The sequence below is a fragment of the Phascolarctos cinereus genome, unplaced genomic scaffold (assembly GCF_003287225.1).
Source record: "Phascolarctos cinereus isolate Bilbo 61053 unplaced genomic scaffold, phaCin_HiC Scaffold_4;HRSCAF=312, whole genome shotgun sequence".
In the NCBI taxonomy this organism is placed as follows: domain Eukaryota; kingdom Metazoa; phylum Chordata; class Mammalia; order Diprotodontia; family Phascolarctidae; genus Phascolarctos; species Phascolarctos cinereus.
In genome coordinates, this window is record NW_027555847.1 from 729,645,070 (window position 1) to 729,661,846 (window position 16,777).

The 16,777-nt window shown below is 60.8% G+C and overlaps 1 protein-coding gene and 1 long non-coding RNA gene across 2 annotated transcripts in view; one reads left to right on the top strand and one right to left on the bottom strand.

The window, feature by feature from the left end:
* The window catches only part of LOC144456632 (uncharacterized), a 469,008-nt gene that overhangs the window by 69,138 nt on the left and 383,093 nt on the right, over nt 1-16,777 (bottom strand). The window lies entirely within an intron of this gene.
* The window catches only part of BCR (BCR activator of RhoGEF and GTPase), a 70,374-nt gene that overhangs the window by 51,245 nt on the left and 2,352 nt on the right, over nt 1-16,777 (top strand). Inside the window, 8 exon segments of the mRNA XM_020977568.2 lie at nt 2,337-2,441; nt 2,614-2,688; nt 5,116-5,213; nt 5,546-5,674; nt 12,894-12,953; nt 13,041-13,150; nt 15,133-15,272; nt 16,512-16,646. Of these exon segments, the coding sequence (XP_020833227.1) occupies nt 2,337-2,441; nt 2,614-2,688; nt 5,116-5,213; nt 5,546-5,674; nt 12,894-12,953; nt 13,041-13,150; nt 15,133-15,272; nt 16,512-16,646 (852 nt within the window).

Sequence of the window (16,777 nt, forward strand, 5' to 3'; positions counted from 1 at the left end):
GAGGCCTCCTGGTCCACCTTGGCACTGCTTTCCCTACTGGCAAGCTTGTGCTAACATCTAGCCTGACTCTGTCCCTGTAGTTGCTGTCCAGGGTTCCCTGTTCTGTGATGGGGCCTTGACCCATCCATCCATTTATCCATCCATCCATCCATCCTTCCATCCATCCATCCATCCATCCATCTATCCATCTGTCCATCCATTCATCTATCTGTCCCATCCATGTATCTCATCCGTCCATCTCATCCATCCATCCATCCATCCATCCATCCATCCATCTATCCATCTGTTCATCTATCTGTCCCATCCATGTATCTCATCCATCCATCTCATCCATCCATCCATCCATCTCTCCCATCCATCCATGCATCCATCTGTCCATCTGTCCATCCATCTATCTGTCCCATCCATCCATTCATCTGTCCATTCATGCATCCATCTATCTCTCCCATCCATCCGTCCGTCTGTCAATCTATCTCTTCCATCCATCCATGCATCCAGCCATCTGTCCATCCATCTGTCCCATCCATCATCCATCTGTCCATCCGTTCATCTATCTCGTCCATCTGTCCGTCCGTCACCCTAATACTGTCTGAGCCTGCCTCTCATGTGCCAGCTACTGAGTCGGGCACTGGAGACACCAGGGCAGAGGAACCATCCCCTGCTGCCCTCATGGAGCTCCCATTCTAGTAGGGGAACCACAGAAAGTAGGAGAGTCAATGCAGAAGACGTCTCCATAACTGCCACGTCACTCCCGGGTCTGAAAGGGAGTGCGGGACTGTGTGGGGCAGGAGGAGGGAGGATGCATGCCAGGGCAGGGTCACTGCCTGAGCAGAGGCACAGATGCAGGAACTGGCGGGGCAGCAGGGCTACGGCCAGGAGTGGCGAGGGGATGCCGGTGTGCAGCAGGGGCCGGACGAGTCGGTCTGTATTTACCCAGGAGGCCGCAGGAGCCGCTGAAGCTGAGGGACGTGGTCAGACCTGTTGCTTTGGGCCGGCTGCTGTTGTCAGCTTGTGGCAGGGAGAGCAGAGGCTACCATGATGGGCCAGGAGAGGGGAGATATCTGTTACGCACCCTTTCCGTGCCAGGCATCCCGCTGAGCGCTGGAGGGGATGGGTGCCAGACAGCGGCTGTGGGTGGAGAGAAGGGGACGATGGAGGAGGAGGTGTGGAGGCCAAGTTGTGCAGGATGACCCCTAGGCTGGGAGCCTGTGGGCCTGGGAGGAAGGCGGAGCCCAAGACAGAAATAGGGAAGGTAGGAGGGGGAAAGATCATGACGTGTAAGGTGTCCGCTGGACGTCCACTTGGAAATGTCTGAGACGCAGCTGGAGATGCGAGACTGGAGGTCAGCAGAGAGATCGGGGCGGGACAGGGAGGTTTGAGAATCATCAGCACAGAGATGGTCATTCAATCCATGGGGGCTGCTGACATGACCCAGAGCAGTGGGACGGAGGGAGAAGGGCAGAGGGCCCAGGACCCTCTGGGGGACGAGAGGGTGTGGCCAGGAGGAGTCTCTGCCAGCAGCCACTCCCACAGTTAGGGGTCTGGCCCGGGGCAGGGGCCACAGGGACTGTCCCTGCCCTCCCCAGGCCTGGACACAGGCCCAGGGTGCCAGGCTTTGGAGGTGGGGGAAGAGCCAGGTTCCAGGCTGGCTGCAAAGCCTTGGCACACTGGCCAGCCCACTGGCTTTAGGGGAGTGAGTCTGAGATGCAGGAGGGCCCCCTCTGGGTACACATCTAGCTGGAAGCTGGTGACGGGTCCAGAGACGAGGGGGCTTTAAGCATGGGGGACGGGCTGGCATAGGGGCAGGGGGCACGTGTGCACGAGCCCGGGCAAGGCTGTGACCTGAGGCAGAGGCACAGACAGAGGCCAGAGGATGCCACAGATATGCTGGCCGTGGGTGTCTGGCCAGCAGCTCGAGCCCCAGCTGGGTCTGTGTCGCGCAGGCCCGGCCCCACCGCTCACATGGGCTGCTTTCTCCTGCCAAGGGTCTCCCAGAAAGAGCAGAGAGCCCTGCCCCTGCCGCCCTGGACCACCTTCTGTCCCCTCTTCTTGGCCTGTCTGGTTGCCCCCAGCTGTCTGACTTCACTTTCTTGCTCACTCTGGTTGAGGGTCTTCAATCCCCTCCCCATTCCCCTAACTACCCTCTGGGCCCCTGGGTTGGGGCACCGGCCTCCCCCGGCAGGCCTGTCCGTGTGTTCCGCCGTGCCTCCCCCTCCGGCCCCCAGGAGGAGCCATGAGGGGCCCCCACGGCTGGGCAGCCACATACGGGGGCCTCCGCACAGGCCGTGTCTGACGGCTCTGCCCGTTGCCCCCAGCTTTGCCTTCTCCCCACACAGGTTTTAAGAGCTTCTCTCTGACCTCTGTGGAGATCCAGATGCTGACCAACTCCTGTGTCAAGCTGCAGACGGTCCACCACATCCCTCTGACCATCAACAAGGAGGGTAGGGAGGCCTCGGCTTCGTCCTGCTCCCCTTCCCACAGCCCAGGCCGCCAGGGATGGCTCCCTCCCTCCCTCCTTCCCTCCCTCTTCTCTCTCCCCCTCCCCCTCCCCCTTTCCCCTGCCCCAGGCCACCATCACTGTGTCCCTCACTCTGAGCCCCTTTTCTTGCCCAGATGACGAATCCGCCGGACTCTATGGATTCCTGAACGTCATTGTCCATTCAGCCACGGGATTCAAACAGAGCTCAAGTAAGTGAGAGCTCTGGGAAGGGGGCAGCTCCCCACCAGCTTCTTGGGGTGCGGAGCAACACCTCATAAACCAGCCACGCCTGGCAGCAGCCATTGGGCCTTTTCCCAATTCACGTGGAACTGAGGATGTGGCCTGGGTGTGGGAGCTCCCTCCACGCCCAGGCAGGTGACAGCAGGGATGCCCATGGTCCCCCACATGAGCGGGCACTGGCCTGTCCCCGGGCACATGGTAACTGGTGGCTCCAGGTGTGGGGTGAGAAGGCTCTGCAAAGGCTCGGAGGAGGGAGATGAGTAGCTTACCTTAAAGCCAGAGGACACAAAGTGTGATGGGGAAGGGAGAAGGGATGGACCGTGGCGAATCTGTCCTGAAGGCCCGAGGGGGCCACTGGAGTGGGCTGAGTAGGGGGTGCCATGGTCAGACTTTGGAGGCTGAGTGGAGGGGGGAGACCGAGGCAGGCAGCCCTGCCCCCAGCAGTGATCAGCACAGTCCAGATGGATGGGATGATGGTCTGCGCCAGGCTGGGAGCAGGGGCAGAGGAGGGGGCTGGGGAGTTCCCGAGATGCTGCAGAGGTCAAGGTGACACTGACAGGCCATGGTGCCATTTTGGATCTGGGGTGAGAGCAGGAGGAGCCCCAGATCACCCCAAGGCAGGGAGCCCGAGGGCCTGGGAGGATGGGGGGCCCTCTCCAGTCGTGGGGAAGCGTGGAAGACAGACAGGCCAGGGAGACCGAGGGAACCAGTTCTGCTTTGGACATATTGGGTTTAAGAAGTCCATTGGGTGTCCAGTTGGAGAAGCGAGGTGGAGGTCAGCAGAGAGGTTGGGGCAGGACCCAGAGGTGGTCGTTCAGTACATGGAGGCTGATGAAGTCACCCAGAGCAGTGGGACCGAGGGGGGAGGGCACAGTCTGGGGGGAGAGGACGTGGCCCAGAGGAGGAGGGAGCCAGAGAGGGAGCCTGGGCAGGGGTGACTGCCGGGGAGCACTGTATGAAGAAAGCCCCTGGAGAAGTGAGTCTCAGCTCGGGGCCGGCACCCCTGAGAATGTCACCCCCAGGGCACTGCCGCCCGGGCCAGATGAAGATGAAGCAGGTGCCGTTCATCAGAAGAAACAAAAGGGACGTTAGGGATATGGCCGCTCGGGGCCCTCAGCCTTGTCCTGGCTCCCCTTCACATCTGCTGCCCTCCCGTGCGGGGTGCAGGGCAGACCGGGCCCACATCTGCTCCCCTGTGCTGCCCAGTCTAGGCTTGGGTCCCAGGGACCCTTTCCTCCACCTTGGGAAGCGCAAAAGATGAAGGAGGCGAGTGGGGCCATCCTAAGCTCCCCAAACTGCCAAGTCTTTGGTAGAGCAAGGGGGCTCCAGTGGGGGTCTGGATAACTGGGGCCCCCCGTGTCTGTGAGGCCTAGGGACAGCCCTCCAGTGGGGGTCTGGATAACTGAGGCCCCCCGTGTCTGTGAGGCCTAGGGACAGCCCTCCAGCGGGGGTCTGGATAACTGAGGCCCCCGTGTCTGTGAGGCCTAGTGAGAACGCTCCAGTGGGGGTCTGGATAACTGGGGCCCCCCGTGTCTGTGAGGCCTAGGGAGAGCGCTCCAGCGGGGGTCTGGATAACTGAGGCCCCTGTGTCTGTGAGGCCTAGCGAGAGCGCTCCAGTGGGGGTCTGGATAACTGGGGTCCCCTGTGTCTGTGAGGCCTAGCGAGAGCGCTCCAGTGGGGGTCTGGATTGCTGGCCACCCCATGGGTTCCCAGGTGGCTGGGCCTGGGCCTGGTGCTGGGCTCCTCATCCGCTGGGCCTCCCAGCTCTCCCCAAGCCTGCTCGTCTTCCTTTGCTGTCCTCTTTCTTTGGGGAGCAGCAGGAGGGTGACCCTGGCCAGGGCCCGTCACTGCTGCCTGCCTCAGTTTCCTCATTTGTAACATGGGGGTCACAGTTGCTTCTCCCCTCCCAGGACTGTCATGAGGATAAACAAAATAACACTTGCCACGTGCTTTGCAAACCTTCATTAGCTTCCATTTGCTGGTATCATCGCTGTTATTACGCTTGCGCCTGGGGCCAGTGAGCCGCTGCGTAGAGCCTAGTCTCAGATTGAATGTCGGCCTGCGGAAGTGGGAGAGCGTCCTTAGTGTCTGAGGGCCGTCCCAGGGACGGAAGCCGGGCCCGATGGCGGGGGGCAGGGAACCGCAGAGCGGTAGGTTCTGGCTCAGTGTCAGAGAGGACCCTGTCCCCTGAGGGGCTGTGACAGGTAATGAGCTCCCCATCCCCAGAGGTCTCCAACCAGAGGCTGGCCAGCTGTGACGTCACGTGGCTCTGGGTGATGTCCCGGGGAAGGGCCTTTCTCAGCTTTAACCCTTGTGCCCTGACTGTAACTGAGGCAAAGCCTCAGGACACCACGCATGCCCTGACCATTTGGCCGCCCCCCATGTGCCCTCCTCAGATCTCTACTGCACATTAGAAGTGGATTCCTTTGGGTACTTTGTGAACAAAGCCAAGACTCGGGTCTATAGGGACACAACTGAGCCCAACTGGAATGAGGTGAGGAGGAGGGGGAGGAGAGAGGAATAGGAGGGGAGAGGGGGCACAAGAGGGAAGGGGGAGGAGGGGAAGGGGGCACAGAAGGAGTGGGGGGGCACAGGAGGGGAGGGGGGGCACAGGAGGGGAGGGAGAGGAGGGCAGCTTCTCCAGGAAGTGGCGTCTCTTCCGACCACGTCTCTGCCAAGGACGGTCTCTTCCCTGGGAGATGGTTTCCTTGACGCCCGAGGGGGCGGGGCCGCGCCAGGGCCCTGCCTGCTCTGCCCAGCTGACGCCCGCTGTCGTGGCCCTCCTGCTCATGCCCGGCTTTTCCTTCTCTCCCTGCCCGGCCACAGGAGTTTGAGATCGAGCTGGAGGGCTCCCAGACCCTCCGGATTCTGTGCTATGAGAAATGTCACAAGGCCAAGCTCAGCAAGGACGACGGCGAGCCCAGCGACCGCATGATGGGCAAAGGCCAGCTGCAGGTGAGGCCGCGCTGCAGCCCCTCCTCTGCCCGTCGTCCAGAACGCAGCCACCGGCAGGCCCAGCTCGGGGTGGGGGTGGGGGCGGAGGGGCTGAGAGCGCTGGGGAGTCCCCCCATTTCTCCCACCATTCCCCTGGCCGTCCAGGCAGGGCTCGGTGTGATGAGGACTTGGGGGCTCCTTGTGTCCAGCGCTGCCCCTCCTCCCCGGTCTCCTCTGTGGTTCCTTCTGTGGGTGCACATCCCCCGGGGCCGCTGCTGGCAGCGCTTCCTCCTGGTCGGTCTGGGCTCCTGACAGGCTGCTCTAGGCCCGAGGGGCCGTGACACTTATGGCCTGCCCAATGCAGGGTGGCAGGGGATGCCACGGACTCGGGGTCACACATGTCCGTGCCAGTCCTTCCTCTTACGGTCTCAGCCACGCCCGCGGGGGATTCTCAGGGCTTGGAAAGATTGCTACTCTGACTTGAACCTGGCGCAGACTGGGGCGGTGTGGGAGTAGAGAGGGACCTGGGGCCTCAGGAGGAGGGTGCCCGCTCCCGGGCACCGTCCATCCCTCCACACTCTGGGGTTGTTTGTCCACTCGGCCATTCCTGTGTGGATGGTGCGGCCAAGCTCTTCTTCCAAATGAGGACTGCTCCCCCCAAGAAGGTCCTGTGATGGTCTAGGGCACAGTGGGATTCCCTGGAGGGCCTTGGGTTGGGCGCTGGAAACCCCCACGGGGAGGAAACGGCAGGCGTCTCCTTGTTTGTTACCAACTGGAGACCTGAGGGTGACTGACTGAATGGCGCTCTGTGTTCCACCGTTCAGTGACCCTTGTGTGGTGGCGGCATGCGCGTGCAGGGTGCCTCGTCTGGTTTGAGGTGGGTGCACACAGAGCCCCGAGGGCCTGCTGTCTGCCTCCTCATAATCGACCGAGGGATGGCTAAGATACGGACCGCCAAGGAGGCTGGTGATAGGCTTGCCAATGTGGCCAGGTGGGGAAGCAGGCCCTGGGCAGAGGGACCGGTGTTCTCTTGGGATCCTTATGGACAGGGTCTGGACCCTCTCAGACAGGCTTTAGATCACTCTGGACAGGGTCTGGATCGTCACAGACAGGTTCTGGATCACGCTGGACAGGATTCTGGATCCTCTCAGACATGATCTGGATCTCCACGGACAGGGTCTGGACCCTCTCAGACAGGCTCTAGATCACTCTGGACAGGGTCTGGATCCTCACAGACAGGATCCAGAGATCCTCTTGGAAAGGGTCTGGTTCACTCTGGATCCTTGCAGAGAGGGTCTAGATCCTCTTGGACAAGGTCTGGATCCTCATAGACACGGGTCTTCTTGGATAGCGTCTGGATCCTCACAGATATGGTCTGGATCTCCATGGACAGGGCCTGGATCACTCTGGACGGGGTCTGGATCTTCTTGGACAGCATCCAGAGATCCTCTTGGACAGTATCTGGATCCTCACAGACATGGTCTGGACCTCCATGGACAGGGTCTGGATCACTCTAGACAGGGTCTGGATCCTTGCAGATAGGGCCTAGATCCTCTCAGATAAGGTCTAGATCACCCTGGATAGGATCTGGATCACTCTGGACAGGATCTGGATCTTCACGGACAGGGTCTGCATCCTTGCAGACAGGATCTGGATCACTCTGAACAGGGTCTGGTTCCTCACAGACAGGATCTAGATCCTCTTGGACAAGGTCTGCATCACTCTGGACAGGGTCAGGATCTTCACGGATAGGGTCTGGATCCTCACATACAGGGTCTGGTTCATTCTGGATAGGATCTGGATCCTCACAGACATGCTCTGGATCTCTACAGACAGGGAGATCTCGCTGGACAGGATCTGGATCACTTCTGGACAGAGTCTAGATCCTCCTGGACAGGGTCTGGATCTTCTCAGACAGGATCTGGAGCTCTCTGGACAGGATCTAGAGCATTCCGGACACTGTCTAGATTCTCACAGACAGGATCTCGATCCTCTCAGACAGGGTCTGGATTGCTCTAGACAGGGTCTGAATCTTCTCAGACAGAATCCAGAGATCCTCTCAGATGGGGTCTGGTTCACTGTGGACAGGGTCTGGATCCTCACAGACAGGGTCTGGATTTTTTGGACAGGATTCAGGTTGATCTTCCTTGCCTTTTCCTTTGCCACGAAGGCAGACCCCACGGTGCCTCTCGATGGACTTGCCACCTGTCCAGCCCAGATGTCCTCTTCCCTCCCTTTTCTTGTTTCCTCCTTCTCTCTATGGGTGCCTCCTGGGCACGGTGGGTGAGTTCTGGGGGGCGGTTGGCTGGCCAGGTGAGCTGAACCAGATCTGTTTGGGTTCTTCCCTGCTTGTGGCCTCCTTTGTACCCTTGGGACAACTCGGCTTGGTTGGCTTCCTCTTTCCTTGAGGGAGTTCTGCTCCTTCCTGGCACTCTCTTTCTCTAGAATTCAGTTGTCTATACATTCTAAACCCATGCAGCCTTGGCTGCGCAGTGAGAAGATGGCGCATTTGCTGGCTGAAGAGTTTTCTGGGCCCTTTGGCCTCCTTATTGTGTGGGAGGGGAGCATGGGGGGCGTTGCTATGAGGTCGGGAGGGAGAGGAAGGGTCAAGGATGACTCTGAGGAAGGCTGGTGGGCTCCTGGTGTGGGGGAGTTGGGAGGATGATCCATCTCAAGGATGGTAAGGGCAGGAGCAGGCAGGTGGAGATGTGGGACCTGAATTGTGAGGCTGAATACGTCGGGCTGTGAGCCATGTAGGAGTGGTGACAGAGGAGATAAGATCACTCAGGAATGAGGGGTACAGAGGGGAGGGTGTCTGTGGCAGAGCCTTGGGGGGCATGCAGGCTGGGGAAGATGAGGGAGGTGCCCTAGCAAAGGAGGCTGGGAGGCATTGGTCATAGAAGAAGGTGGAGACCCAAGGCCAAGGGAGATGGGGCTGGTGGCATGAAGGAGGAAGGTCAACGATGAAGAAGCCTGCAGAATCCCTGAGGATGACCAGGAAGAGTTCCTGAGAGCCGTCCTCTCAAAGCGAGGGGCCCCAGAGCCAGAGGCTGGTAAGCACGTGCTCTCTGAGAGTTTGAAAAGCAGGAAGTATGTTGGAGGCAGTGTGCTCCAGTGGAAGGAGTACTGGCATCCCAGGTCCTGAGTTGGAATCCCTGCTCTGCCACTTCCTGAGTGACTTTGGACATGGCTCTTACCTCTGCTTAGCTCCTTGGTGGCCTCCTAACTTGGTGATGTTACCACAGCAGCTTGTGGGAACAGTGGAGTCATTGGAAAGGTTAAGGAGGGGAGACCTGAGCGTGTTTGTGGAGTAAGGGAGGAGCCAGCAGCTAAGGAGAGAAGAGGGCCCGGCTGCCCAATGTACCAGCAGTTCTTGTTTATGTCATTATTCACATTTATTATACTGGCTGACATACGTGTAGGAGAGGCACATTGAGGCTACCGGGGGGACAGGAAAACTCCCCTTTGAGGGAAGACAGCATCGGCCCCAATTGGTGTGTGGCTGGGGGGGGGGGCCGACAGCCTGGGGGGAGTCTAGAAGCAGGGTGGGGGGCGCCAAAGCTGAGCCTCAAGGGAAGCTGTCCTCAAGAGGAGAGTAGGGAGAATCCCAGGCTAGCTTTGGACCCAGGGCTCCAGAAAATTGGGCTGGGAAGGCAGGAGACTCCACTCGGGGAGGGTTGGCTGGGGCTGGACTGAGCAGGGCTTTCGATGCCAAGCTGAGGACTGTGTGTCTGTCTCCTCGAGGGAGGAGGGAGCTACGGACGTTTCTGGAGTACGGAAGGTAGGAAGAGGATCCGTCATCGAGGGCTGAGACCCAGGACCCCCCAGGTCAGGCTTATCTTTTCCACAGCAGCTGCGTCTGTCAGGCAGAGGCAGACCAGCACCAAACTGGACCTTGAACACCATCCCCTCCTCCCTCCCATGGTTTCCCAGCAGAGAGTGAATCACCTGCTGCCTGGACAGCCCATAGCAAGCAGGCGTGGCCCAGCAGCATTGTTGACAGAGGAAATGACAGACCCAGGGACTGAGGGAAGGAGTGGGGGGGGGGGATGGAATCCTCCAGGCCAGGCCAGGGAGGGTGGGAACTGCCAGTTTTCCATGAGTTCTTTGTTTTTTTGGCCCCGCGTGGGCAGAAGGTCTCCTTATGCAGCGTCCAAAGTGTGGGCATCGCCAGCCTTCCTACATCAGTCCCGTGGCAGGGTGCCCTGTAGAAGGGGCCTCGGTCCCACCCGGGTCCCAGAGCCAAGGTCCAAATCCACCAGTCAGCTCACCCTTGCATATTGAACTCCTGTGTGCTAGGTACCAGGCCTGCGCTAAGCACAGGAGCCACAGGCTGGGGGTGGAGGGGGGAGCTGATTGGAGCTGGATGTTAGGAAGTAGGAGATCCATTCCACCCCAGGAGGGGGTGAGCTCCCTGTCCATGGAGGGAGGTCTGGGGGGGGGCGTGGCCAGATGAGCACCACTCAGGTGTCAGGGAGGCTGGGGGTGGGGATTCCTTTGGTGTTGGGCTGGGCCGCCAGAGGCCAGGATTCTGCAGAGTCGGTCCCTTGGGTGTGGAATGGAAGGAGCCAGCGGGGTGCTGTGCTGGGGAGGCCCTGAGGTCCCTCTGTGCGACTTGCTCCAGGGCTCCCCCGAGACAGAGCCTGGGCCACCAGGGCAGGGCCGCCGCCTGTTCTCTGACTTTGCCAGAGCTGGAGTCTGGGGAAGGCCGTGGCCCCAGGGGCCTTGCTTGTCCCGAGCTGACCATCAGCCCTGTCCAGCGCTGGCCTCCTCATTCCTCATTCCCCTTCTCCTGCCCCCTCCTCCTATGGACCTCTGTCCCCCTCTGGGATGTTCCCAAGTCCCAGGCGGCCCCAGGGCTTCCCTTGGCCAGGGATTTCCTGTTTGTCCCTCCCCGCTGGCCCATGAACTTCAGCCTTCTCATCCAGAGTCCTTCCTGTGAAGCCCGGGCTGTTCTAGAGGGCAGCCTTGGGACTCAGACAGCAGGGACCGGAGAGAAGCCATCCGGCTGGCATGGCTGCTGGGTGCCTGTGCCCACACTCGGTGAGGTGGGTGGGCTTTGCTCTCAGCCCCAGGCAGCAGCCGGTGCCCCCAGGGACATGCTTAGTGACATGGAGGCTGGGCTTTCAATCAAGCCGTCAGCATTTATTAAGTGCCTACTGTATACCAGGAACTGCGCAAAGTGCTGGGGATAAAAAAGGGGCCATCCCCATCCTTCCTCCAAGAGCTTGGCCTGCTGGGGCAGACAGCCTGCAAATGGTATCCACCAACAGACTGTGCAAGAGATAAGGGTCAGAGGGAAGGCCCCAGCCCAGCCTCTGGGGGCCCTGGGGGCAGGAGCAGGAGCCAGAAGTAGTGAGCTCCCCGTCTTGGAGGTCTCCAAGAAGGAGGAGCCCTCTTCTGAGGATGTGGAAGGTGGCAGGGGGTGGGGTCTAGCCTCCTCCGTGGCCCCTTCTGACCCTGCACGGCAGAGCTTAGCCGTAATGAAACCCGACAGAAAATGTTACTTGGCATTCCCCAGAATGGAAGCCAGGCCCTTCAGAAAGGAAACGGACCTGCTCCTATTTTTGACAACAAATAGCGTCCTGATATACGTTCCCGTAACTGTCAGCTGTGGGGGGAAACAAACACCCAGGAGAGAGGGAGGCCTGGTCTGGAGCGAGGGCGGGGCCTTCCTGAGTCCGCGCCCTAAAGCTGGCCGCGCCAGCCCTCGGCATCGCCGCCACCGCCACTCACTGCCCGGCTCCTTCCTGGGCTCCAGCGCCCCGAGGGGGAGGATGAAGGAGGTGCCCACCATTCCTGCGGCTGTGCTGGGGCTCTGCCAGAGCTGGCGGGGCCAGGGCAGGACGCTGTGGGCCCACATCCGCCACCGAATGTGCAGGGGCAAGGTTAGTGTGGCTGGGGATGCTCTGATGGGGGCAGTTACTGTTTGCTCGTCCCAGCTGCTTCCTGTCCCGAGAAAGGCCCCTGGAAGTCCTCGGGGCCAACTCTCCACACCGGGGGCCTCCCAGCAACCACTTGGACACATGGATTTATGGGGAGCTCACCTTTGTGAGCCTGGCCGGCCCGTTAGGGTGCTCTCACTGGAGGAGGGCTTCATCGTTGCCCAGTCCTGCCTCTGGGGGCCTTACAGGTCCTCTTTAGGCGGTGGGTCCCGTGGGATGGAGAAGTGGGGGCCAGCCCAGCACAGCCCAAGGAGGTGCCGCGGGGCCCTGAAGGCCTCCCCTGGGGATCAGAGCAGTGTGGTCTGCAGCAGGAGGGAGGCCAGCCTCTGGCTTGGAGCCTTCTCGTTGGGGCCGGCAGGGGGTGAAGGAGGCTTGTGGAGTAAGCCTAGGGAAAGGGGGCCGCCTTACGAGGCCACATCCATGGGGCGCCACGCTCTCTGCACCGCCACCAAAATGTGGTGCAGGGGACACAGCCTCAGCCCTCAGGCCAGGGCACCTGCCTCTGCTTCTCTGAGACCTTGGGTAAAGCCTCGTGGGCCTCAGTTTCCTCATCTGTAAGATGGAAAGGCTGGTCGAGATGGTCTCTGGGGTCCTCCTCTCTCTAGATGTATGAGTCTTCCTCTGTGGTGTTTGGGCCCATGACCTGAGGTGGCCTCTGCCTTCCCTGGGCCTTGGGCTTCCTGTGCTCAGGGACGGCTGGAAGGTGAATGACCTCAATGACTGCTGGGCCCGTTCCCAGAAGCCCTGCCTCACAGCCCTGCCTGGGCAGGAATTCCTGAGGATTTGGTGAGAGAGGGTGCCTCCTCAGGGTCCCTCCTCAGCTCACACTGAGCTCAGATGCCCCCGGCTGAAGAAGATGCCCTATGCACCCCAAGCCCTCAGCGTGCCAGGGTTAAAGGCCCAGATGCTGTCCAGCCTCCTGCCTGTGTGAGCGTGGCTGGGGCTAGGGACCAGTCTGCTGTGGCCAGCCCCCATCTGGGGGCAGACCCTCCCCCCCCGCCCACATGCTGGTCATATCTACCTTTGGGCCTGATGCCAGGGCCTTCCCCGGGTGCTTCTGGCACTTCAGGGAGAGCCTTCCCCACACCCGTGGCTTGCAGCCGTGGGAGCCGGGCTGCCTTGTTAGAGATGGGCACCGACCTGGGCTTCCCTTGGGTAACCCCCTGGAGCCTCTAGGAGCCTGCTGACACCGCCTTCCTCCCCACTGGCCTGAGCCCTGAGGTCCAGGCTGGCGTGGGGGAGTGGCTCTGGGGGGCCCGGACGGCCTGGTCACAAGGCTGCTGCTTGTCTTTCAGCTGGACCCCCAGGCCCTCCAGGATAAAGACTGGCAGCGTGCCGTCATCGTCATGAATGGTGTAAGTGTGAGGCCAGAAGGGGAGCGGGGGTGGAGGCCCAGGCCATGGCAGGGCTGACCCCTGACCTTTGCCTCCTGGCCCATGCAGATTGAGGTGAAGCTGTCCGTGAAGTTCACCAGCCGGGAATTCAGCTTGAAAAGGATGCCTTCCCGCAAGCAGACCGGCGTCTTCGGGGTCAAGATTGGCGTCGTCACCAAGTGAGTGGCGTCCGTCGCTGCTGAGGGGAGCCAGCACGGGGGTCAACCGGGGCTGGGGGCTCTGCTCCTGGATAGGGCGGGTGCCCTGGGGGTTCCAGCTACAGGCTTGACTCCCAGCTGGGCCTCCTGGGCTGGCCTCCAGGGTCGGTCCTCCCTCATGATGAACTCGTCATGGGCACCAGCTCCTTCTGACTACAACCTGGCATCCCTGTCCTGTGCCTTCCAGGACAGGTATCCCCGGGACCCTGCCTCCCGCCCTTCCCCACTTCCCGTGGCATCTTCCCCAGACGTGGCATGCAGCAAGGGGCTAGCTCCCCATGGGGTTCCGGCGGGGGGCCCGGTTGGTTGTGCGGTCAAAGCAATGAACATTCAGTAAGTGGACTGCAGAGCAAGGCCAGCAAGTGGACAGGGTGAACCGGGAATGCCCTGCGAGTGTGCAGGACCCTCAGGACGCGAGGGCTGGCTGGGTGCGCCGGCAAGCTCAGAGCAGCGGCCTGGGGGTGTAGGCAGATGCTGCCCCCACCGCAGGGAGGCCCTGCCCCTGCAGACTAGGATTGGAGCAGAGCCAGCCAGAGAAGGAGGGGAGGAGGGAAGGGAGGGCCCTGCCTGCAGTGAAGCGGGATTTCGGCTAGCCCCTGCGGGGTGTGTAGGGGTTCAGAGAGACCCCTGGGTGTGGAGTCGGGTTCAAATCCCACTTCAGACACTTGCTTTTTCTGTGGCCCTGGGGGAGGTACTTAATCTCACTGTGCCTCAGTTTCCTCAACTATTCAGCGGGGGAGTTGGCCTCGATGGCTCCTAATGTCTGTTTTGGGGCTGACTCCCAGAACTCCTCTGTGACGAGGAGGCGAGGGGAGGTGGGAAGGTCTTGGATGCCAGGGAACAGAGCTTGGGCTGGTCTCAGTGGTTAGCAGGGAGCCACAGCAGATGGCTGAGCACAGGAGGGACCTCGCCAGATCTAAGTTGCCAGAATTGTCTGGCAGTCTCAGGAGGGAAGTCCTCAAGGTTTCTGATGGAGCGGGGCATGGGGCCAGGAGAGTTAGGGCTGCTAAAATCATTAGCAGAAGGAGGTTCCCCCAGGCTGCTCCACTGGCTGACCACAGGAGTGCTCTGGCCTCCTTAGAGGGAGTCCCAGGGACGGATGTCAAGCCCTACCTTTGGGCTCCGGCCCAGATGGGGGAGGTGTGGCCTGGCCCCAGCCTTTATGGGGACAGGCTAGAAGTCCAGCACGAAGGGACGGGTGCTGTCATCCTCCTTCTTGCAAGGGTCTGCTTCTCTCCTGGGCTCTGAGGTAGGCCCAGGCGGCCTCACTGGGGCCCCATTGGCCCGGGCCAGACACTTGTGGTTGTCGTCCAGACAAGGTCACCGAGGCCCAGGTGGCCTGGTTAGGGCTTCGCTGGCCTGGACCAGACACTTGCAGTCATCATCCAGATGAGGTCACTGAGCCCCAGAGGCTGGCCCAGGCTCACACAGCACACTCTGGGATTTGTCTCTTGAAGGCTCTGCAAGGGAGAGGCCATCCCAACGCCCAGCTGCCATCTCTAGGGGCTTGGCCCCATGGGGCAGAATGGCCCTGGTCAGACGGAGGTTGGCTCTCTCACCATCTTCCCACGCGCCCTGTTCCCTGCGCCATTTCCTTCTGTTGGTGGAAAGAGCCAGAGAGCCAACGCACTGTGGCTGACTAGGGCCCTTCCACCTGGGCCCACTCTGGCATGTCCCTGGATGGGACCCTCTGGCCTTCACTTTGCTTGTCCAGAGAGGAGGGACCAGGTGCCCTGGGGGGCCCTCCCAGCTCCACAGTCCTGGGGCCAGGCTCCCAAGTTTCACAGATGCAGATTTGGCCTCTGGGGCAGGAAAAGCTTAAGAGGAGTGGGTGGCCCAGGGAGGTAGTGAGCACAGCCTTCAGGGCAGGCCAGAAAGGATCGTGATGGTCACTCCCGCTCCTCCTGGCCACTTGGTCCAAATGCCATTCTTGTCCCTTGCAGGAGGGAGAGGTCCAAGGTGCCTTATATTGTGCGCCAGTGCGTGGAGGAGATCGAGCGCCGGGGAATGGAGGAAGTGGGCATCTACCGCGTGTCAGGCGTGGCCACCGACATCCAGGCCTTGAAGGCCGCCTTCGACGTCAGTGAGTCCCCAGAGGCCCTACTGAGGGGAATGGGGAGGTCAGGGTGAGGCTTGGCCCTGATGCTGCTCCTCCGGGCACCGGCTGGCCTCAGTTTCCTCGGCCAGGCCAGGGGATGCCGGTAGGGCCCCACCCAGAGCCAGGGACTTCCCCTGAACCAGGCTCATCGAAGTGTCTGTTTCCCCAGTAAGACAGGGGCAGTTTAGAATCAGAGAACGCACTCACGTAACGTGGGAAGGACGTGTGCACCAAGGCTCCCAGGTGGTGGTTGCCCAGAGCCCTCCCAGGGTCACTGGCTTCATGCTTCCCATCCCCAGGAGGAGTGCGAAGGAGGCACTTCACTGGGTTGGGGAGAAGGTGTCTATATCTGCCTGGGGCCACAGCGGTACAGCGTGTGACTGCCACCCTCATGGCTTTGCTCTGGCCTTCAGAGAACTGTGAACACAGCCAAGACCAGGAGTGACTGCAACCCTGACCCTCCCCTTTGCTGCCTCAGATGGGGAGTGGGAAGGCTTTGGCCTTGGTGGCCAACCCCTCACTTCCTCTTCCCTGCCCTGGGCAGAGGCCGCGGCAGGACATTGAAGGATGTCCCTCAGGATGGAGACTGTGCTGAGCCCTGCTTGCCACCTCTTTCCCCAGTTTTCATCGGGCTCAGGAGACTTTGTCCTGACCCCCACGCAGAGGAAGGCCCCACCCTGTTAGGGTAACAAGGCCAGTCCTCCAAGTATGGGCCTAGGTCAGAGTGGAGGCTTTGGGGTCAGGCTGGGCGGCCAGGGAGCTGCATCCCGGGGGCTTTCCCTGCTGTCGAATGTGCCTGGCAGTCATAGAGAGGAGCTGGGAAAGGAAGGAGGTCTGTAGGCTGGAGCCCTGGGAGGGGCACAGAGCTGGGACATGGGGAACCAAACCCCGGTGAACCTCTCAGCCCGTGGCAGAGATGGGCCTGCTCACCAGTACTGCCCTGGGGCAGAGCCTGTCTGCTCTGAGCTCAGCCTAGATATCAGCTCTGTTCCCAGGCTTTCTGTCGACTCTACTCACTGGGCTGACTGGGCACATGGGGGCTCGGGGCTAAGGGGAAATGAGAGTGTTACAGAGCCCTGATTGCCACTGTTGGTGGAAAAACCCAGGCTGGTGCCTCTGCTGGGCTTCAGCGAGGCCTTGGAGGGAGTGGATGAGGAGAAACTTCCAGCCTATTGGAGACCCCTCAAAATCAGCCTGAATCCTGCCTTTTGCATGTGCTTTCAGATAATAAAGATGTATCTGTGATGATGAGTGAGATGGATGTCAATGCGATTGCGGGAACACTCAAGTTGTACTTCCGAGAACTGCCGGAGCCCCTCTTCACTGATGAGCTCTACCCCAGCTTTGCAGAGGGCATCGGTAAGTCCCCCAGCCCAGCAGCCGTGCATGCTGTGGGGGCTCCTGTGCAGGTGCTCTGCCCCACACCAGGGTCCAAGGCGGCTGCAGGCCGGGCCTCAGCCTCACACCTGGAGGGTCTTTCTCTGGGGTGC